The sequence below is a fragment of the Ursus arctos genome, unplaced genomic scaffold (genome assembly GCF_023065955.2).
Source record: "Ursus arctos isolate Adak ecotype North America unplaced genomic scaffold, UrsArc2.0 scaffold_20, whole genome shotgun sequence".
Classification (NCBI taxonomy): Eukaryota; Metazoa; Chordata; class Mammalia; order Carnivora; family Ursidae; genus Ursus; species Ursus arctos.
In genome coordinates, this window is record NW_026622875.1 from 12,760,693 (window position 1) to 12,785,403 (window position 24,711).

Genomic DNA, 24,711 nt, shown 5'->3' on the forward strand with positions numbered 1-24,711 from the left:
GTAAGAAATAAAGAATCCCCTGGTTTCTTTTTTTTCTTTTTCTTTTTATAACATTCAAATGACACCATTTAATCTTTATCCCAATGACATAATCAGAAATCTTCTAGACCAGATAGCACAACAACCGCGTGTATTAGCTTTTACCCTTGTACCTCTTAAGAAAGCTGTTGTACAAAGCTGGCAATTACAAGAAAGATGAGATATCAATAATTTTTTAAATTTAAATTCAATTAATTAATATATAATGTATTATTGGTTTCAGAGGTAGAGGTCTTATATAATATTCAGTGCTCATTACATTATGTGCCCTCCTTAATGTCCCAGTTACCTCCTGATTTAAAAAAACAAACAACATGATGGCTATGAAGACTTAGAAAGGTCACAGGTGATAAACATCAACCCCAAACATAACCCTTTGATTCTCACTAGTTTGTTTCCTATTCTGAGGCTTATATATTTTTATGGACCACTCCTCAGATTTTTACTATAGATTTTCACTTAGCTAATTCATGTACTGATTTTCTATTCTATATCCAATTTTAAGTCCATAATAGGAAAATGCTCCATGGAATCCATCCTCGAAATGGTTATGGATCACCGGAACTCCAGCATTCTGAAGTCGGGTGACATACATAATTCCATCATCTCTTAAGACATCATATTGACAGGTGATGACATAGGTCAAGGGTAAACCTCGCAAATTGTTGTCATCAGCCAACAAGGGGGCTGCCCTCACATCTAGAAACCCTGGATATTTTTCAGCCAGCTCAGAACTACCGTAAGTTGGACTGTTATAAAGGTGCCCTTTCTTAAACTTCTCAGGGAGCAAAGAACTCCAATTAACAAATTTGAACAGATGGCTTGATTCCACTGGTACATGTTGATTGAAGAGCATAGCTTTTTCAAGTGATCTGTCCGTGGTAAAGTATTCACATCCTGACCGTCATTGATCTGCACAGAATTGGAAAATGTGAACATTCCCTATATGATGGTAAATCCATATCAAGAGTCTGAAGGGCAGGATAAATTAAAGACGGGGTCTTGAGTTTGATCTTGACATCTGGGTCATCTACGAGCTGAAAATAATTTAAATTAATTGCTCAAATAGTAATTTCCATTTAAAAGATATTTTTATTTAAAAACAATATGTTGATATTAGATAAATCCAGAATCTCAAAAAGATAATCAGAAACAACAAAAAATATACCTCAAAGAACTTTCTAATTTTCTATATTATATTGAATATTAGATGTGTCTATACTTAAATCTTATGAATACAAACTGATTTGTACTACTTTTCTCATGGATGGAGAAAGAGACCATCAAATCTGTGATTAAAAACCAAAATATCTACCCTAACAACTAGGAATGGCAATCAGAGGAAACACTTTTTTTTTAGTAAAAAATTTATGTACATATATAATTATATCAACAGGCATTAACATTTAAAGGAAAGATCACGTAACCAGGAATTCTAATTTGGCTCTGGTACTAAACAGACAAATCCTAGGCAAAAGTCTAATTCATTTTAACATTTATGTTTTTTTAAATATTGAAATTACATTAGTGCATTAACACAAATTTATCTATAAGTTAATATGCATATATTTGGGGTATACTAGAAGTTTTTTTATTAATAGAATATGTGACCAAAAATATTTGGAGACCAGTAATATTGAGCATTACAGTTTAGCAGAGGTTTTTATGTACATTTACTTGGTCTTGCAACATTGAAATGGTCCATTGTGTCTCATAGGTTAATTAACTTCTCTTTTTTTTTCTTTTAACTTTTTTTACTTAAATTCAATTAATTAAAATATAACATATTATTTGTTTCGGGGTACAGGTCTGTGATTCATCAGTCTTATATAATACCCAGTGCTCATTAACAGTGCTAAATAACTTCTCAAAGTGTGGTCTTTGGGCCACTAGCATATGCATCAACTGAGGATTTATTGGAAATTCAAATTCTTGGGTCCTCATCCAGACTTACTAAGTCAGATAGGGAGGAACCAGCCATTTGTGTTTTAACAGGTTTCTCAGATTATTCTCATGCATGCAAAAACTTAAGATCCCGTGGTACAGGTCACAAATTGTAGGAAAGCCATTGTACTCTGATGCTTCTCAGAGTAAAGCATAATGTCTAAATTGAAGTCTGTTTCTAAAAACTTAATGTAGAATTGAAGGAAGAGAGCACTCTGACATTTTTTCCGTTAGTATACAGGTGACATTTTACACACACACACACACGTGCACACACACACACTAACAAAAGCAAATAGCAGCACTGTTTATTTCATTGCAATTAAAGAACAGTTAGTAATTAGATCTAGTTAGTAAAATAAAATATTTATAAGTCCATTACCAGATTGTTTTATGTAAAAATAATTGTTTTATGTTGGAAAAATGTACTGAATTTAAATAATCATTTCAGTGTTTTGTCTCATGTCAGATTACCGTATTCCATTTAGCTCAATATCTAGTATGAAGAACACTGTTTACATTAGTAGAAGTGTGGTAATAATTAAATAAGTAGCTAACAGGTGGCTGATTTTAGATTGAGTTAAGAAGAAATACAAAAATATTTTATATTTCGCCAGTAAATTGAACTTGACAGGTAGCTAAAATCTTTGAACATATAGATTTTTTAAAAACTGTCTTTGTAGCTAAATGTAATACACATAAAATCAAGTATAGAACTTCATAAAACAGAAATGTAAAATATAACTATGTTTAAGGGTTGGCAGTTTCCCATATACCCTGAATTGACCACACACTCTTCTTCCTCCCCAGTAGGACTGCACACCCATCTTCCTCCTCATCCTTCATTCTATGGAATTCAATAGTGTGTATTTCTTTAAAATTATACTATTTAATTAATGTGGTTTATCTGGTTAAGTACATTCCATCTATTCCAAGGGAACCAATAATTGTTATTGTTAATTTTACTAAATGCTTTTTCTGCATCTAGTAAGATGAAATATCTATTAGTGTGGTGAAATTCACTTATTTTCATAAAATATGCTTTTCCTTGCATTATTACTAACTTGGTCATGGTGTATGTATGTATATATATGTATATACTTACATGTATATATATGTGTGTGTGTATATATGTATATGTGGCATATATACATTTTTTTCTAATATTTTATTCATGATAGTAGTATCTTAGTGTTCTGAGTGTGATTGGCCCATTGTTTTCCTTCCTGAAACTGTTCTTGTTAAGTTGGTCATAAAGATCATACTTCTCTGAAAATAATTAGAGTGTACAAATTTTTCCTGTTCTCTGGAATATTTTGTATTTATTTTGAGTGATTTTTCCTTGATGTTTGATGTAAATTGCCAGCAAGGTTTCTTACTAGGACTGTTTTTTATTATTGATTTAATTTGTTTAATTATTATAAAGTGGCTCAGATTTTCATTTCTTGTGCCTGTTTTGCAAGTTATATTTTTCTTGGAATTTGTCTATTGAATTTAAAAATTATTAAATGTTTTTTTTAACTTCAAAGTTTTTCAAAATATGTTTTTCAATGACTACAATGTTCATTCTTAACTCATCAAAGGCTAATTCTTTTTCATGTTGACGGGCCTGCAGTATTGTCCCTTTTTCAATCCTGATGTTAATTATTTATGCCTGACTTTGTTCTTCTGCATTTGTTTTTCCAGAGATTTAAAATTTTTATTAGTGCTTTTGAAGAATTAACTTTTTACTTTTTGTTCATATTTACTGTGAGCCTGGTTTTGAATATCATAATTTCTGTTCTTGCCATTACTATTATCTTCCTTCTATTTTTTTTTCTTGAGTTAGATGCTTATTTCAGCTTTCTTCCTTTCCAACCCATGCTTTTGAGGAAATATAATTTCCTAAAAATATTGTTCCAAGTGTGGGGAACATATACAAGATGTATATTCTATTAAATAATGGGTCACTATTAGGTACTCAATGTATTTTTTAATTTTCCATACAAAGAAGGGTATTTTCTTACTTGCCTTTTCCCTATTGATTTCCCAATCATTGCATTGTGGTTAAGAGTCTAAATGTGTGTTTAAATTCTGTGATTTTTTTTTTTTTTGAGATTTGCTTTATGGACCAGTACTTCATCAATTTTTTAAATGATCACATGTATTTGCTTGTTCCCTTGTTTTTTATAGGTCCATTGAGTAAAATGTATCGATCATTATTCCAGTTCTCTATACCCTTATTATTATTATTGCCTGCTTTCCTGAATTACTGGAAGAAATATTGTTAAATATCTCATTATGGTTTTGAACATGCATGTTTTCCCCTGTAGTTCTGTTAATATTTTCTTCATACGTTAAGGCCATGTTATTAAATCCATACAGATTTAGAGTTGTCACATTTTTCTGGTGGTTTAACCTTTTCTGTAATGATGTGATCTTTTTAACCTACTGGCAATTCTTTTAGATGTTATTTAAGAATATACATTTTCCATCCATTTACTTTCACATTTTCTCCTTACTTGTGTTTCTAATCTGATAATCTTGGTCCTACAACCAGATTATTTAGACCACTAATATTTACTCTAATTACTAAAATAATTTATTTTGATCTACCTTATTTTGTGAATCCTCCTTCTGTCCCGTTTTGTCTATTTTTGACTTCTTTCAGATTGGTTTACTTTTTAATTATTGTGTTTTTTCCTGTCATAATTTATAAATTATACCCTAATTTTATTCTTTAAGTGATTACCCTAAGAATTATCCTGTGTATTTGTAAGGTCTCAAAAACAAATGAAATTATCAAAGGCCAATTCTGTATTTCTTCTTAGATAATAAAAAGAGCTTATAAGACTTAAAATCTGCCCTCCTCTCTGCTCTTGGACTTACTTATACTTTCTTATACTTTTCTTATACTTTAATTCTACATATCTTAGTATTTTAAAGTATCCAAGTTTAAGATTTACCCACATCTTACCACATTCTTGCTGTTTGCTTCTTCCTTTTTTTTTTTTTAAGATTTTATTTATTTATTCAACAGAGATAGAGACAGCCAGCGAGAGAGGGAACACAAGCAAGGGGAGTGGGAGAGGAAAAAGCAGGCTCATAGCGGAGGAGCCTGATGTGGGGCTCGATCCCATAACGGCGGGATCACGCCCTGAGCCGAAGGCGGACGCTTAACCGCTGTGCCACCCAGGCGCCCCTGTTTGCTTCTTCCTGTATCATAAACTTTTATCTGCATTTTAATTCTGTCTGAAACATTTATTTAAACCACATTTTAGTGTGTTCCATTAATAGCAGTTTTCTTAGTTTTGGTTTATCTTAATATGCCTTTATTTCTCCTTTATTTGTAAATAGTATTTTGTGCATCGTAGGATTTGGTAGTAAAAAATGTTGCACTTTGATAATATTCCACTGACTTAGAAATTACTTTCTTGCTATTGAGAAATAAGCTGTCAGTAAGACTTGCACTTCTGTAAAGGTACTCTTTTTTTCTCCAAGATATCCTCTATTTCATTTTTTTTTCAGATTAAAAAAAAATTTTTTTTTTTAAGTAATCTCTATACCCAATGTACTCACAACCCCAAGATCAAGAGTTGCATGTCTCCATATCCTCTCATTGACAAGGCAGGAAACAACAAATGTTGGAGAGGATGTGGAGAAAGGGGATCCCTCTTACACTGTTGGTGGGAATGCGAGTTGGTACAGCCACTTTGGAAAACAGTGTGGAGGTCCCTTAAAAAGTTAAAAATTGAGCTACCTTATGACCCAGCAATTGCACTACTGGGTATTTACCCCAAAGATACAGACGTAGTGAAGAGAAGGGCCATATGCACCCCAATGTTCATAGCTGCTCTGTCCAATAGCTAAATTGTGGAAGGAGCCGAGATGCCCTTCAACAGATGACTGGATTGAGAAGCTGTGGTCCATATATACAATGGAATATTACTCAGCCATCAGAAAGAACGATTTCACAACATTGGCAGCAACATGGATGGGACTGGAGGAGATAATGCTAAGTGAAATAAGTCAAGCAGAGAAAGACAGTTATCATATGGTTTCACTCATTTATGGAACATAAGAAATAGGAAGATCGGTAGGAGAAGAAAGGGAAGAATGAAGGGGGGGTAAACAGAAAGGAGAATGAACCATGAGAGACTATGGACTCTGGGAAACAAACTGAGGGCTTCAGAGGTGGGGGAATGGGATAGACCGGTGATGGGTATTAAGGAGGGCACATATTGCATGGTGCACTGGGTGTTATACACAAGTAATGAATCATGGAACTTTACATCAAAAACTAGGGATGTACTGTATGGTGACTAATGTAATATAATAAACAATTATTATTAAAAAAAGAGTTGCCTGCCTTACCAACTGGTCAGCCAGGCATCCCTCTATTTCTTTTTGTTTTCTTTTGTACTGTAGGTTGTCTGCACTTTTATCGTGCTACGCCTAAATGTAGATTTCTCTCTAGCTATTTATTTTTAACCTTTTTAAAAAGTATGTTTAAGGTTCCTAGAGCTTCTTTTATCTGTATCTTGATATCTATCATCAGCTCTGCAAAATGCTCTACTATTATATTTTCAAGTATTCCTTTCTCCCGTTCTTCCCCCTCTGCTTCTGGCATAACATTTAAAAGTCTATTGGATTTTCTTCTCTTCTCTTCTGTATTTTCTATCTTTTTGGGGTTTCCATGCTTCATTTTGCATGGTCATCCATGAGTCATATGAACCATCTTTCAGCTCATAAATGATCTCTTCAGCTATGTAAAATCACTTAAACAATTCATAAAGCTTTTATTTTGATAATTTTATTTTTTAACTTTGGAATTTTTGCTTTTCAAAATGATTTTTCTGCTGAAATTTGCAAACATGGTTGTGAAATAATTGAAGACACTGGATAATTATTTTGTATCCTGTGGCTGATAACTGCAGTATCTGAATTTTGCAGGGTCCTTCTGTTGTCTGTTCACTCTGCTTGCTTTCCTTCATGGTATCTTGTTTACTTGTTTGCCTGGATATATTTCATTCTGTGCTGGATACTGATTTCAAAAAATATTTGCAGGAATAATTTGAAGTCTATAACGACACCATATTTCTCCATGGAGGATTTTTGTACATGAAATGTCAAGTATACTTGAATATCAACTTTCACACCAATTTAATTTAAGTTCAAGGACTGAGGTTGCCCCATACCACCCAGGTGACGTGAAGCAAGGCTCCAAATGCACATGAAGCTTGTTTTACGCTATGTTCACCCTGACAGTGAGACCATATCTCTTCAGGGCCTCACTTAAAGTTAGAAGTACTTCGTAATTGTCCCCATTTTGGGAGGGCCCTGAAACTTGACTTCAACTCTCAAGCTCATCTTGGTTGAACAGTTTTCTTTTGATTGGCATATACCATTACAGTGGAGAGGACATCGAGTGCTAGGCTTATCTTTGTGTGTGGTTTTATTGTATCCTTCAAATTTTTTTGGCCTAGAAACTTCTCATATCTTATTAGCAGTTTAATGCTCCCCAAAATAGTATAAGGTATTTTAACCGGATTTTTTATAATTATGGATCAGAATTCATTGGTTCACCTCTATAGAAGCCTGAACTCCATAAGAGGAAGGGCTCATAATATAACACAGTAAAGGGAAATTGATGCTTGAAAAGATTAAGTAGCTTGTCCAAGGTCACAGAGCTGGACGTTTCTTTAGCTCCAAAATTCCATGTCTCCTGATGTGCCCTTTGTGCTGCATCAAGAGGCCTCTCAGAGTGACAATGAGTAGACTGTATAAGTCAATTTCTGGGAAATAGCAGGTATCTGTTCTGCAGTATATTTATAACAAATCACAAAATTTATATCTTTCCTTTGGCTACAAATCATGAGACAGTTATTCTGAAGTTACCAATAGCCAAAATTGATATACTTTAAAATATGTGTAAAAATGAACAATACAATAAACAAAATCAACAGCCAGGTTTGCTTGATTGCATAATAAATTTACGTGCAATATTTATGATTAGAGTTTGTTACCGAATTGCGGACATTCATTTATAAATCTACAAGCAATTCTTTTTTCATAGAGGAACACTGCTTCTAAGCCATCAGTGCCTGGTTTATTTCTTAGGTCATATAACCAGCATCAAAAACACTTTTACTCATTATTAGACTAATTATGATTAGGTATCGCTTTAAATTGATAGCTAATAGATGTCCAGTTTTAGCTAAATGTCATAGAAATATGTGTGATGGTTGATTATGAAAATTACAATCCTTTCTGCAAGTAAACAGTATCCATAAACCTGCTAATATTTTTTGTCTATAGACAAATTAAGAATTCTGAGAACAATAGTTTTCATGCAAGTTTTAGTGTACCACATGAAGGATACTGGAATAATCTGATTCTGTAGCTATGGTTACTGGTATCATTGATGGATTTCACAAATACCAGACTTAATAAAACAAAATAGTGTGGCACTTAGCTGACCATATTAATTATGTTTAAACCAATGATCTGGAAAGAGTATTTTGTCATTTTATTTTTTTTTTAAATCTGGCAGAAGGTAGGGGCACCTGGGTGGCAGAATCAGCTAAACATCTGACTCTTCGTTTTGGCTCAGGGTTGTGATCTCAGGGTTGTGATCTCAGGATCATGAGATCAAGTCCCACATCAGGCTTTGCCCTCAACACAGAGTCTGCTTAAGACTCTCTCTCTCTCCCCCTCTGCCCCTACCCCCCCACATGCTCCTTTTCTCTCTCTCTCTCTAAAATAAATAAATAAATAAATCTTAAAAAAAAATATCTGGCAGAAGGTAGGAATAGAAGCACTCAGGATATAAATGTTCTCTAATATTCATCTCTATGTATCTCTAATTTCTAACATATTAACATAACGTAATTGCTTTGATATGTTAATGTTTGAAATAAATATTTAAGTGTAAAATATTTTTTTAAAAGAAGCAAATCTAAGCAACGTACCTGTTGAGTCACTGCTGCCACTAAATTCCCTCCAGCACTGTCTCCAGAAATACCAATCCTTTCAGGATCCACACCATATTTGTCAAGAACATTTTGGTGCAAGAACCACTTTAATGAATTATATACGTCTTCAAAGTGATTTGGGAAGTGATATTTGGGTGCTATTCTGTAGCTGTGAGCAGAATAACAACATTCTTTAAGTCGATTATTTTTCATTAAAAAATGTGCATCTGTGTGGAGCAGGAAGCAAACTCTAACCCTAAAATCAAAAGTAAAAAAATTTTCTTTAGCAAGCCTGGTATTTGGGGTCTTTATGAATCCAAACTTCATTTTTATGATAGTGCTTGATATGAAAGCTTTTACAAATTTTTACATTTTTTCACAAGTAAAGGCTTGAATGGAAAACTTGGATTAGACTTAAGGAAAAAACAAGTGATCATTTCCCTTAAATAAACTTTTACCAGAATGTTATTTTCTTTGTAATCATTATGCTTTATTACTAACCAATAAATAGCAAACAAAGCTTAGGAATTATACTATTCCAGCTTAATCTAATAATCAAGTTGGCATGCAGTCACTGTTACAGGTTTTTTTTCATAGTTTCTTCATTTTTCTATTTATTCCCATCGGGTTTGTTTTCTATTATTATTGATCTAGAATGTTTTTTGAGATTAGATCTGTGCCTGTATTCCTCTATGTTATTTGGTGACTAATTGCATTTAATGAAGGATTGTACCATGAAATACATTATACTAACTGCTTTAAATGTATTTTATTACCTAATCTTTAAAATAACTCTATGATATAGAAAATGTTATATGACCTCCAGTTTACATCTGAGAAAACTGAGCTAAAATGATATTTAGCTGCCACAAAGTCATCCAATTAATTCTAGAACCAGGCTTGAACCTGATTCTCTGACTCCAAAACCTTCATCTTAACTCACTTTGCTAATTAACAGTAGGCTAGGGGTGTCTCAGTCAGTGGCTCAGTCAGTGAAGCCTCTGACTCTTGATATCAGGGTCGTGAGTTTAAGCCCTATGTGGAGTTTGCTTAATAAAAAAAGAAAAGAAAAGAAAAAAGAAAAGAAAAGAAAAGAAAAGAAAGAAAAGAAAAGAAAAGAAAAGAAAAAAAAAGAAAAGAAAAGGAAAGGATTAGGCTAGAAATCTAGCAGAGGTCATTCCTCTTTTTGATCCCTGCTTGACCTAACTATACAGCTCTTTTCTCTCTGATTTTTCTGGTCATGTCAAGATCACTTTCTCTATTCTCACCCTCTCAATTTCATTTGAAACACTCCCAGCATAACCAAGGAACAACCAAGATAGCTGAGAGCATCTTACTGTATAAGGCATCTGGCCAAAACTCAGACAAATCAACAGGGCTCTTACTTGGCTGAAATGACAACAGCATCAAGTCTATCAGCTGTCCGTCTTGACAGGAAGTCATAACTGAACAAAGCTGAAATAAAAGAATATAAAATCAGAAACTGACAAGTGAATTGATGAGTGCTTCCATCAGCAGAAAGCTTATCCGTATACCTTGTTCCTTACTGAAATGTTCTGGGAAAATTTTTTCTAAGATTACATCATAGCTATAGAGCATGGATTCTGCTCAGTGATCCTTTTACATACGTATCGTCAGTTTCTTATTCTTGCCCACGTTTTCACACTGGATTATTTTAAACCAAATTCATTCTCTTCGACATTAGCCTCTTCTCCCTTCATTCAGCAGGCATTAGGTGTTGAAAGAATAAACACATACATATTAACTCCCTGACTTTCAGTAAGTCACAATCTACTAGGGACAGGGGCAGGGAGGGGCGGGCATATAAGCAGAAAGCTGCAGTACAATAGGTGAGTTGTTTTAATAGGGGGGTATAGAAAGGTTGTATGGAAATAGTACTCGACTTTATCAAAACTGCCAGAGAAAGATAAGGAAAAGAGGAAGTAGGGAAAGCTAAAACCTGATTTATGTATTCACATTTTCTAGGCAGACAAATATGTTTTCTGGGGGCTTTTCTTTGGACATGTGTGTGGAGTGGGGATGAGTCACACATGTCTGCTTTTGGGCTTGGGTAAGTGCTCCCTTTTGCAGATGAGAAAATTGTAAGAAGGTGAAGTAGAATTTGTCAGTAATGAAAGGAGGGAGAAATCATAAAGTGTTACGGGGAAGTATCAGAATACGTAGTTGTCACAAACGTTAAGTCATGTGGGCCATGAAAAGAAGAGTAGACATTATCTTGAAATGATTCCAAAGTCAGGCGCTGAATATTCCTAAACTATCAAATACACGCTAAGTTTTAAGGTTTTATTTAACATTTACTATAAAAAGTCATTCTTATATTTTGGATTAGAACATACATTTATGTCTTTTTAATATAAAATAAAAAGCATCAGGAAGATACCATTTTGTTTCAGGGCTTATTCTTTCTTAGTTCCTGTATCTTGGTAAACATACTCCCATCCTTTAATAATACTTTGATGAAAGGATTTTTAAAGAAGTGCTTTGGGCAGCAGGGACTCATGGAAATGAACTGAGGCATAGCATAGTCAGACTTTGCCTTAGAAATCTCACTTCCTCTCCAGCTAATGACTTTACTGCCTGTATTTATAGAAGATGATAGACAAATTCACACCCCTTACTGCTCTGATTTACGTTTCCAATCTACATCAATACCCATCAACACCTCTTTTACTCCTGTCCCAAAGTGTGTTTCTCCTCCTATGTGTTGCCAATACTTCTCTGCACTAAATCCAATGTCTTCTCCTATCCCCTTGATCAGGCAAACCTCATTCCATCTTCCAGCCATCCCCCATTTCTCCAGCATGTTTCTATTAACTGCCATCTTTACCCTCAGTTTATAAACATGTTTATAGATCTCTCATATGTAAATATAAAATGTATATAATATAAAATATGTATTTATACACAGACAAAATACAAAATTTTACATTATATGCAGTAACATTATATAATTTAAAATATATGCCATATATTTATATAAACATTAAAATGTATAAAATAAACTGAAATATATACATATATTTTTAAATATAAAATAGAGATAAAATGCCCTTACTCAACCCTAGGCTTCTTTTCCATCTAGCACCTTTCTCATTTCTTTCTTATCTAAGCTGAATGAAAGACTAGAGTCATCATATCCATTTACTCATTTCTCATCCACTATTCCATGTACTTCATTTTGGTTTTCATTACAACATTCCATCATTTCTGCAATTAACAAGTTAAATAATAAATGTCTAAGCTCATGAAACACTTTTTCTTCTGACCTGAGATTTGCTACAGCAAATCATTATTCCCTTTCAGAAAGGGATCTGAAATAATTCCTTTAAACTAACATAGCTCCAAAGAAATGAATTTCAGACAGCTGAAGTGTGATATTTTCTGGGATGTTTAACATCCCTTCTTGATATGTTGAAGTCAATATCTTAATAAAATATACGCTCTATGATAAATTAAGATTTTCAACAAAGGGCACATACCAGCACTCCCCAAACGCCAACCACCACCGTGAACATAAAATAAGCCCCTTCTTAGTCTCTCTGGTTTTCGTTTTGGCACATATATACGGACAGGAATATTATTGAAAGTTGTCTCCATCACAGTGACATTTTCATCAGACGTGGGTGGGACTTCTTGAAGGCTCACAAAGAACGTTGCCATGTTCAGGAAGTGGTTGATTCCCAATAGTTCAGCACACAGAATCTAAAAGAAGAGGGGGGGATACACCAGGTTACAAATAACAAGTATCAATGCTGTTTATGAGCATTGAAGTATGCCGTATGCTCCCAATGGTCCTGTGTCAGGTTGTCACAGGTGAATCTGAATAACACAGAAATACTAGAGATTCAGACTTTTTACCACAATTGTTGCCTCAGATAAAAAAGGTAAAGAAATTACTGAGGTATTACAACTTGGCAGCTTCCTACCTTGAGTACAAAGACAAAAAGGTGAGTTCCCTACTCTAAATAAGCTCAGAGTCAAGTGGGAGAAACGCATATACACGCAGTTTTAAAGCAACATGACTGCATTATACATGTCATTGCATAGACATGTATAATGAACTTGGGCAAAGGGCAATAGGAAGATAAACTGTTGCCTGAACATGAGACCTGCAGAGAAGTTTTCAATAGTAGGTGAACTCTTTTATGAGTGCTGGACTCTGATATGCAAGAGTTTGGCCAAACAAATGACGAAATCTCCCTCTAGGCCACAGTTAAAGACACAGGGACACTCCTACTGCAATTGAAGAAATGCAAGTAGCTTAGTAAAGCTATGAAGTCTGGTCCACACAAGGATGCATAGAAGAAAAGGGACCTCAAGAGGTGAGTGTGAGTCAAACCATGAAGGATTTACAATGTTTGAATTCCAAGAATCAAAAAGATTCGTGCTCCAATCTTAAATTGGAAACATGTGGTGATCAATTAAATAGTTGGGTCAACCTCTTTCCCATTATACTCAGGTAAAACAGGTACAAACGGAATAGGCAAAAGTATCTGTTTTCAATACTGAATCATCCCCACCTGGTTCTTGAAAGGCAAGTCAGGGAAATAACATTTCTCAGAACTCCGCGCCTGATTAAATTATGCCACAAAGAGGCACTCCTGCAAGAATGAGAGGGCAGAAAGAAAGAAAAAGCCATTATTTTCTCTGAGCCCCCATGGTATTAATATGGACATTGACAAACATGTGACTTTCCATCCCTCTAGTTGTTGCTCTGAGAATTACCAGTTCGGTGCTACAAGCAGCTGGAATTGCGAAGGCTTTCCTTCTCCCCCACACTCTAAAGGTTGTATATCTCAAACCCCATATTCTCAATCTATTTCTATTGAGATATATATAATTGTATCTATATTCTAATAAAACAATGATTAATAGAGAATATAGTCTATAAGGAGTTCTCAGAAAGGAGAACATTTAAGACATGTGCTGGAATTAGATAACTGACCTGGTTAGCTTTAAAGATACTAAGTGGTCTCATTGCTAGTGCAAAATGGAACCTGTTAATACATAAAACGTAGTAGCAAAGTAGTTATTAAATGAATACCTGTAATAGTCCTTATTAAAGGAGAGTTTTGAGAGACCAAGTAGCCATTGCAATAAAATATTACGGTGAAAATAATGAGTTCAAGCACTGACTTAAACTTGAAAGATTACATCCAATATTACTATTTCCTTAAGTGTTTGGCTTTCTTCCCTTATAATATCTGGGAAATTCAGCAACTCATTTTCCTTAAATGCTTCTACTGTTGAACCTGGTTTCTGTTGCTTCTGATAGGGAAGGCCTGGTAGGATTTGGGGGGTTGGGGTGATGTTTCTAACTCTAGTACTCAGAATATCACTCACATATGAAAGTTCAACCAAGCTTTTACTTTCAACTAAAATATCTGGCAGGACAGTGACTTCACCTTGCTTTGCAATTCTACAATGTAGTATTGGATGTAATTTATTATTATAGCCTATAACTGACCACCACACTGTGCATTTCAGCAAAGTCCAGAAGATAATCTCTACACAAAGACACTGATATATATATATCAGTGTCTTTACATATGTGTGTGTGTATATATATATATGAATGGAACTCTAGTATCTTAGTAAAAATACTTGAAATGATAGTCATCTGCTGTCCAGAAATGACAGTGGAAGATTGTGACATTGACATGGACCTTGTGATTTCAATAGGGAGGATGAAATACCAAAGTTACAGGCCAAGTAGCAGTGATAAACAATCAAATACAAGGCTTATGTAATTACGAAATGAGCAGCTGTGATGCAATGAACCAATCTCAGAGATCTGAAACAATGACAGATGGTCTGAAAACAATGGTAGAGCAATTGACTGAAGTATGACTTAATCTGTATTGTTAAGGTTTCTTACCCAATTTCCAGAGCTGAGACACTTCACAGACTCAGACTCCCTGAATGGAGAAAAGGCAGGGTGCCCTCAGGGAAGACCCATGTGAAACTATTACAAATATGCACTGTAATCTGCCTCCTAGCATTCCCCAAGAGAACCAAGACCTTTGGTTGGGATGAGTTAATACTGAGGGAAAGGGGAACATCCAGACTTTGGAAAGAGAATACTAGGCACTCGTTCTGAAATGATATTAATTGCTAGAGGCTCCAAAGCCACCATGGCCATCAAGCAGAGTGGGAGCTAAGGACATCAAGTATGAAATAGTGTTTTAGATTGATTCCCAATTAAAATGGGTCTAAGGATGTAAATATCTGTAACTGTGTTTATTTCCCCAGTTTCTCTCAATGGATAGTTGAAATAGACGTAATTGGCAACTGACGGTGTCCTTAATTTGGCTCCTTATTCCATTAGTCGAGAGACCTTATGGAAGTTAGGGCCATATAGAAACACCTGAAACTGCTCCTCCCTACTGAAATAGTAAAACAAAAGCAATGATAAATCCCAGGGAATCACAAAGATTTGTGCAGCAACCAAAAAATTTGAAAAATTTAGAGGTGATAATTTTTGTTGCAAGTCTTAAAATGACAAAGATTCTCTCTTTGACTAAACATTAGTCAGACTCCTCTCAGTCCCCTTCTCAACTGGGCCTCAACCTTGTCCTATAAAAACTCTGGAGACTCAGCACAAATGACTTCACCTACCCCCTTTCCTCCACATTAGCATACTTAAAATATTAACGAGGTCAGGCTCAAGGTCCATCCCTAGGATGACCCTAGATCTCCTTGAAGTGCCTGCCTGAGGAAGCTCAATGCTATGGCAAAAATGTACTGCTTATTCCAGCCAACACCTGACAGATAAGCCCCAGATCATCCTTCCTGAGAGTACTTACTAAAAAAGGCTTACAACAATGAATCCTTTCCCTGTCTCTTTGAAATGTCTGTGTATCTCCTACAATTTAGGAGTGTCTTTCTCAAGGACCTGAAAGCCATTCCTTGGGAATGTAATCATTAGGAAGAACTGAGAGAATAGAATCCAAACTTCCATAATTGCCAGTGGGCCTAAATGCATGTATAATAATCAACCCCTTTTCACGTCTCATTTCCTGACTCCTGAGCCTTCCCTTGCTCCCTTCCCTACTCCCCTTCTCCCTTTAAAACATCCATTCACCTCTGTACAAACTGAAGTTGAGTTCAAATCATGCTGACCCACTCCTTATTGCAATAACATATTACTGATTAAAATCCGATTTTATCACTTTAACTAGGGCCTACTTTTGTTTTGTCAAAGGGTGTATCAACTATATGACTTCTACAGAGGACAGATGAATATTTGAGAAAGACAGCATTATCTTAATCAGGTCATAACTCCAATTGCAGCTGCTACTCCAGATATGATGTCTTGAATGGAACAAATTAACACAGCTCCCGGCTTCTAGTACACGGCTATGCATTTGAGCCTGTCACCTTCTCCACCAGTTAGCAAGGAAAGCAGCACACCATCACTGTCTTGCTTTGAGTCTATAGGAACTGTCCCGCTCCCCCCATAATCTGATCTCTGTATGTCACAGGACATCATACTGGTCCACAACACTGGGTCATCAAGCTTATAGATCTGGTGATGGGGAAATAGCAAATACTATGCATGCCTTGGTAAATCATATATGTGATAAAGGATACATAGGAAACCTCATGGAAATTTAGGGACTTGCTCCTTTGGTTTCTGGGTGTTCAGAAGTCTGGGGCTTCTTGGATATTTTCTACAAAGTGAAAAAAGGTTGCTATGTTTGTACCCTCACCACTAAAAATGGGGCAAAATGCTCAGTGACTCACTTCAGATTAAGGTAGCAAAATATTCCCAATTAGTTATCAAGTAAGCCTAATACTCAGCCTGCTGGATTGTAGTGAGAACTAAAGACAAGAGAGTCTCCATATCCGGTCCAGGAAGCACTGCAAACTGCTCTGTCCCAGAGCAGAACCAATGGTGAGCAAAGGCTTGGGGGCAACTAGGGGCTGTGGTAGGGAGGTTGTGGCAAGCCTTGTTAGGAGTTCAGGAACTTATGATTTTGATCAGATCCATTCCTTGTCCTCTTGCCCTCTCTGCGATAATGATCCTGGCTTGCTTTTAAGCACTGATAACGTTTTGTACAAATTCCCAGTGAGAACGCCTTACTCCTTCACTAGTCATCTGCACCACTTTTGTCTTACAACTTGCTCATGTTTTCCTCTACTTAAGAAACATGTGTTACTAAAATAGAAATATATTTGTATTTAATCATATGTATGGTGTGTGTTTATATACGAGCATATATATATGGCTGTGTATATGAGTAAAAATATGTATACAACTGTATCTATGAGTATACACACACACACACACACACACACACACCCATACAGCAAAGTCTATGTTTCCTTTATGTTCAGATTTCCTTTAGGACCTGGGATTTTTCTATGCTCTCATAGTCCTTCTTTCCCCCTAATTGCAGTAACTGTACCTCTAGTTTCTTCCTTTATGCATAGTTCCTGCCTACGTATCCTTCAAAGACTCCAGATTCACCAAAACGAAACTGGCATCAGAGAAATAGTCATTAAAATAACCACACTTTCACATTTCAGCTCTCACAAAATCTACCACTTTACTCTCTTGTTGTTGTTCATTTTTTAAGTTTCCCATTTTTTACAGACTCCTAATTGAATTCTCAAACTGTACTTTTTGCAGCCTTCCTGGGTTTTAAGAAAAAATACATCAAAATTACTTCTAACCTGAATGTTTATTGGATTGACAAATTCACCAAGGGGAGTCCCCTTTAAAAGTTCTGGGAGCAATAATCCCTCTGGGATTCCTTAGGGAAGAAAGCAGAGAGGAGTCAGGATACCAGTGACATCTGTGCAGGAGGGGCTCAGGCCCACATCAGGGGAGTCCCTGGAGTGCAAGCTTCTTCAGTGCAAGAGAACGTGATATGACTTCACAAAATACACTGCATGGTCAGTGTGTGCAAAGCACAGTGCTAGAATATACACTGATGCAAGATGTCTGGGATACAATTTTTTTAAAGATTTTATTTATCTATTTGTCAGGGAGAGAGAGAGCGCACAAGCAAGGGGAGCAGCAAGTAGAAGGAGAGGGAGACAAAGGGAGAGGGAGAGGGAGAGGGAGAGGGAGAGGGAGAGGGAGAGGGAGAGGGAGAGGGAGAAGCAGGCTCCCCACTGAGCAAGAAGCCCAGTGTGGGACTCGATCCCAGGACCCTAAGATCATGACCTGAGCTGAAGGCAGACGATTAACCAACTGAGCCACCCAGGCATCCCAATAGAATTTTCAACCTTCACAGACTATCGGTAAAAGTGAATATTTACATAAATAATCTGTAATAAAAGGCAGAATGAAGAAAGATCTTGAATAGGGTGGTGAGGTAGGAAGAGGAAGGGGATCAATTCTAACTGACCGATAAGAGGACAGTGTCTGACGGGTGCTTTTAAATCTGTTAGATTGGCGAATCATGATTGTTTAAAAATTTTAGGTTTAGTAAGAGAGGCAAGACAATTTGATCAAAAGCCTGAAGGAAAAAAATGACAAAGTATTGATAAAAACCTAGAAGTTATCTAGAAGCTAACTAGCCTTCTTAGGCTTTATGGTTGAATTACACTGAATTATATTGGGAAGCTCTGTTAAGTCTGCATTGTGGGGAGCTGTTTTCAGAACATGGTGGTCTCTTCTTTCTTTAAAAGAGTATTAGCAAGCAGTTTAATATGTTCTAACTAGCTAACAACAAAATAAATGGTATATATCATATATATGTATCATTAAATATAATGATCGAAAATTTATTAAAATATTAGAAAATGTAAATTGTAGACATTGTGAAATATCTGGGAATTTAACTGGTAATAATCAATTTATAATTTTCTAATTCATGTATTGAAAGGCTATTTCCAGTTATTGTCCTGTTTTACTTAGTCTAATGTCTCAGACTAATTTGATCCAAAATCAATAATGTTATAATATGGACATATATTGAGGAATTGTTATTAGATTGTCCTGAAGTTGAGAAGTTAGTTATAGTCCAAAAAAAAAAAAAAAAAAAGGATAAAAGACAGCATGCAATCAACTAACAGATTGATGACAGATAAATTGATAAATACTAGCAACTTTATAATATATATATTCACATGTATATATTGTACTATCTTTATTTATATAGAGTTATAGATGTTATTAATATCGATGTCTAACCAAGTCCAAATCTGTCTTCACAAATCCATATCCATGTCTGTATCTATCTCTATAAAACTTACAGGTATTTTTACAGAAATTTGACTTGAACATGATTTTCAATATTTATTTTATTCAGTATTGCCAATGTTCAGCTGGAAAATTTTTTCATACGATTGTATCCGGCTATAAAATTACAAACATCCAAGGGCACCTGAATGGCTCAGTCAGTTAAGCATCTGCCTTCAGCTCAGGTCGTGAACTCAGGGTCCTGGGATTGAGCCCCACATCCATCGAGCTCCCTGCTCAGCAGGGAGCCTGCTTCTCCCTCTCCCTCTCCCTGCTGCTCCCCCTGCTTGTGCTCTCTCTCTCTCTCTGTGTCAAATAAATAAATAAAATCTTTAAAAAATTAGAAACATCCAGTGATAACACAGGCAGTTGTATGGAGATAATATAAGTAAGAACTATACTTACTGTTTTTAATTTTTGCCAGATTTGTTCTTGTACTCATTCAATTCTTACTAAGACCTGATATGTAGTAATATAGTCCCAGATTTTCAGTTGAGTACATCGTGGTAGGAGAGCTTAAAATACCTGTTCACGTCTACCCTGGCAGTAAGTAAGCCGAATACGGGACTCAAGCCCAGGTCTGACTCTGGAGCCAGGTGTCACTCCTGACTAGCCAATATGCTGGCCCTTAGTGACCGTCATTACATGCCTATGAGAGACTAGGCAGAAACCTAGCTCTCTGGTCACCTTGGGCCTGGCCCAGGGTCTAGTGGAATGGTGTATCCCATGGCCAGCTGCATTTCCCAACCTACTCATGCTACACCTGGGTAGGTGTTCAACTATCAAGCAAATACCCCTATTTACTAGAGCCCAGCAACTTTCCCAAAGAGATGTCAGTTGTTAGACTCACAATAAGTACACATTTCCAAGAAATGACTGCCTTCGTGTTACAACTGCAGCCAGAAAGGTAGAACTTCATATGGAGTAAACTGCAAATGCTTAGTCCGTGCCTGGCAGGCTTTGGGAGACCAATTATTCTAGCTATGAGTATGCTCCATGTCTTCTCCATATTCTGGGTATACTCCCCCACACACAGCTCCACATATGCTGACCATGTCTCCAGCACTTGGGTGTCTCCTACATGCTCCTCTCTACAATTACACAAGGAGACTCCTACCTCCAGCAGACCACCTTCTGTCCTCTTTACTTCTACATTATTTTTAGAGAGCGTTAAATAATATCCTCCGTGTTTCCGTTGGGTATGACTCTTGTACAAGCACTCCAACCAATTAACAAGAATGTTTGAAGAAATCACGTACATATCAGGCCTGCTGATTTTCAATGTCAACATAGAAAAGTAATAGATCATAAACATGTATTTACTTAATTTTAACAAATCTAAAATTTCTACAACTTACGACATAAAGTAGGTGTCATAGAAGTAATTGCTTCTAAATATGCTAATTTAGTTGGCCCTCCGGTTTAAATCAAAGTTAAGTACACAAAATATAAGGCCCTCTTTTAAAACATAAATCACTGGACTCAAGTAGTTCATCTGCAAAAATGAGACTGATTAGTTCAAATAAGTATTTTTTAAATGATAGAAAATGGTCTACGTTATACAAATTAAAGATAAGAATTTAGTTATGAAAATAGTAATTGTAACATGTTGTGTAAGACAGTACTAAGTATAAAATTTTGTAAAATGACTTTATAATCTCAGAAACTTTGGATCCTACTAGGAAGTGTGGTAAATATATAACAAAAGACTAAGAAGTTACCAGCGTGTTAAAAATAACGAACTGAATTGAATCACAACGATTTTACAGTTTGTTTGTCTTTCCTTTAGTGAACTGTGATGAATTAGAGCAATTGCTTAGTGGATGTATCTTCTCAGATCACTTACTCTCTTTATACTAACTCTATACCCTAAAGGGAATTTTTAATGTAAATTTGAAATACCAAATAATAAAGAGGGAAAATTCTGACCACCTCTGGAATTTATATCCCTAAATTTATGTACAAAATTATGTCTTGTATCTTAATCTGTCATACGGACACCTAGCCCCTAAAGGCAAAATAATAAAATTGAATTTCTGAGCATTCAAAATTAAGAAACCGTACTTATGCCATTGACTGCACCCAAGTTAGGGTTTTGCCTAGGAAGTGCAGGTATTTGGCAATTTGGAAACTAAAATGATCCTTGGGCCTCAAAATGGTCACCCTTTACAGGCCAACCAGTGTATCTTTGAGGTCGCAGTAGCAAAAAGATGTAAGCTGGGCCAAGTGTAAACAAAGAACAGAGATGATAAAACCAGTATTTTTTTTTAAATGGCCTCAAACCTAGGAAGCTTCAAACCGTGTTGAGATGAGCACTGGGTGTTATATGCAACCAATGAATCGTTGAACATGACATCAAAAACTAATGATGTACTATATGTTGGCTAACTGAACAAAATAATAAAAAAAAACAATTTTCACATATTCTAAAAAAAATTGTCTCAATGCAACTAAAGAAAACCTTACGTTCTGGTATTGTGGTGGAAAACACTTTTCACAAATGCTTATAATCCAAACCCAGGACGGGTCTGACAGTGTTATGTTATTTGACTACAATGCTATTTCTTACCAAGACTGGATGTACCCTCTTAGTCCTTTCAAGTAATGCTGAGCAATCTATTAGAGTTGGCATTTAGTAACTATATTCGATATTTCTATTCTAGGAGATAATGCGGCACCACAAACAAGTCGACAGGTGATTGTATTCCGTGACTTCCATTTATCTTCATCACTGAATTATCAAAAGTGTGAATTACTGCTCTTTATCTTACGTTCAAATTGATTGGCGAAGCACAAAATAGAACCAGATGGCATTAAATTCAAGCGAGAAATTGTAGGGGTTTTTTTCTTTTGGGGGGAGGAAAGGAGGATTGGCAAAAAACTGGCGACTTCATCAATGTGTGATGGACTTTACAGAGGTTTGGAAAGATGTCATATTATATGGTAACTTGATGTATTGAACAAATAAATTCAATTTTGTTTCTTAAAAAAAGGAGTGAAGGCTTTAAGGTAAATCTACATTTTTCTTCTGTAGAAAGCCACACAGAACAAGAAAGAAAATAACAAATAAATGATCACGAAGATACCAATTACCTCCGAATCTTCCTGGGTAGTTTCTGAGTTTCTTTACTTCTCCCAGAGTCAAGCCTTATTATGTTCTAATCCTACTTGTGAGAGTCTTTGATTTGGTAAGACTCATTCTTGAGAGTATAAATATATATGTATAAATTGTAACAATTTTGTGACTTAGCGCAGAAACTGAAAGAAAAAAATATATATTGACCCTAACTCTATTCCTCAGGACACCCTTGTAATAATAGTTTGTTCAGGAAAAGCCATTCAGTCAAATAGAAATAATACAAAAGTTGTATATATGATATTCATGTAAGGTACTAGGTACTATAAGAAAAATAACACTTTCCGACACATGAAGAAAATGAAGAAAACAAAGTAGAAACACGTTGCTACAAAGTGGGTGAAATATATTACACAATATCACGGAACGGATTTTAAAAATAACATAAGAAGAAATATCACAAAGGAGAAATGAACAGATTCATGGAAGATATAGACAGATATTTGGAGGTGATCACTAGTCAAAAAGAAGGAGTGACTGAAAACCGGCACTGGTAGAAATTAGAAAAAGAATATTTTAATAAAAGAAAAATAATTTCAGAAATAAACACCAAATTCAAAGAAACCAAAGGTATTATATATAATAAAAATGAGGGAAACAAAGGAAGGAAAAATGTAGAAAAAAGATTAAAAAGTACTTGGAGAGAAAGTGACATCGTTTTAGAGACATACAAAGAGGACCGTATGTGTATTTAAACATGTATATGTAAGTATATATACACATGTAATTAATCTAAATAATAAGGGAAAACAAAACTATGAACAAAAATATTTTATTTTTAAATTTTTTTCCAAAATAAATATTTTTAAATTTAAAATATTAAATTAAATTAATATTGAATTAAATTTATTCAAGAATAATTTACAAGAAATGAGATTTGAAGCTCTGTTCCAGTGAAACGGACCCAAATCCAAAAATATACGTGCAAATAAAATTACTACAAATGATCAAATCACTAATAAGAAAATGAAAATAAGATATGCATTGCACTTATTCAGAGCCACATTCAATTCCAGAAGAGACCTAAAAAAAACACCTTGAAAAAATGCAAGGAAAGAGGTAATGAGCCAAAGGGTTAATACCCAGACTAACTGTCCTTGAATTACTGTTATTTTATTTTAGGTTTTATTTTTTGTTTTTTGCCATAGAAGGCAACTTACTACAGAGATGTCTAAAGGAGATAAAAAATGGTTTCAATTTCGCATAACGAGCCTTGTTAGAAAAGAAGCACAGGTCTTCGAGGGGCAGCGGGGGCATGGTGGGGGCAGCCAGCCAACCAGCTGCCTCCTCACCTTGGTAGCTCACCCTCATACAGCCGGAAGTCATGTGCATCTGGTTTCCCTTGGCTTTTTACCAGCTGACTTGTTTACAAATATTTCAACATGAATGCATTTTCGTGTCTGAATTCAAGACTATTGCACAGAATTCTGTAACTCATCACCGCGCTGCTGTTCAATGCTACCATTTCTAAGTTCTTACTTAAAAACAACAACAAAAAAGTGCTTCATTGTGACAGCATCCATGCCATGAAGCTCAGAATAAGAACTTTTGTCTTCCTGTCTTTTAATATTTAAAAGATTTTTTTGTCTTTTAATATTTAAAATTAAAGCTACTTGACTACTTCTTCCATATTCATTCTGTTAGGGGTCTGCATTAAGGAATAGTTAAAAAATATATATATTTTTAACATCTGCAGCAAGCTTTAAGAACAAAATTTCCAAGAGAGTAAAAATGTTTAAAATAACAATACAAATATTTTCTCCTGATTAAAATGTTAAATATTCAGAGACCATAAAACTCTATACTTACCACATCTATTAGTTTTCATAGATGTGGTCATACACAGTAGTTTCCATGGCTCTTCAATATTCTCTGGGAGAGATATATAAATATAATATGCCACGAAGACCCCCATGATCAGAAGCAAAAGAGCTTTTCTTCCTATGATGGTTCCCTTCTGCTCTTTTGACTTGCAACACATTAAGTACACCTGAAATATTCAGCCGCTGAAATTTAAACCCACATTTTGGCACCATAATAAGGTGTTAGCTAACTTCCTGAACACAGATTTTACTGCTCAGTCTGTCATTTCACTAGCTGTCCAGATACAATCAAACTTAGTAAAAGTACAAAGAACTTTATTGTCTCCCAATTTTGTCATATCCATATCCAGCCTTATTATGTTGCCCGGAAGTCAGGCAACACACATTTTTTTGCACACTTACTAGGTTAAGAATACTTAAACTATTAAAGAAAAGGCCATTATAAAATATAGAAACTCATTATCTGCTTCAAATAACAAATCTCAGTGGGGGAGAACAAACAAATATTTTAGAAGTACTGAGAGCTTTTATAAAGTAAGATAGGGTCAGACGCATTTTATATTACTTTTATTATTTTGCTACAATTGAACCTACCTGTGA

The 24,711-nt window shown here is 35.2% G+C and overlaps 1 protein-coding gene across 1 annotated transcript; it reads right to left on the bottom strand.

Annotated features, from left to right (window-relative positions):
- Nucleotides 1-298: 298 nt before the first annotated feature.
- Nucleotides 299-24,482, bottom strand: AADAC (arylacetamide deacetylase). Its single transcript, XM_057315806.1, is given in 8 exon segments — nucleotides 299-932; nucleotides 934-1,076; nucleotides 8,934-9,192; nucleotides 10,322-10,391; nucleotides 12,437-12,659; nucleotides 13,478-13,528; nucleotides 23,449-23,459; nucleotides 24,098-24,482. Coding segments are annotated over 8 exon segments (1,377 nt in total). The 5' UTR covers nucleotides 24,270-24,482; the 3' UTR covers nucleotides 299-484.
- Nucleotides 24,483-24,711: the final 229 nt, after the last annotated feature.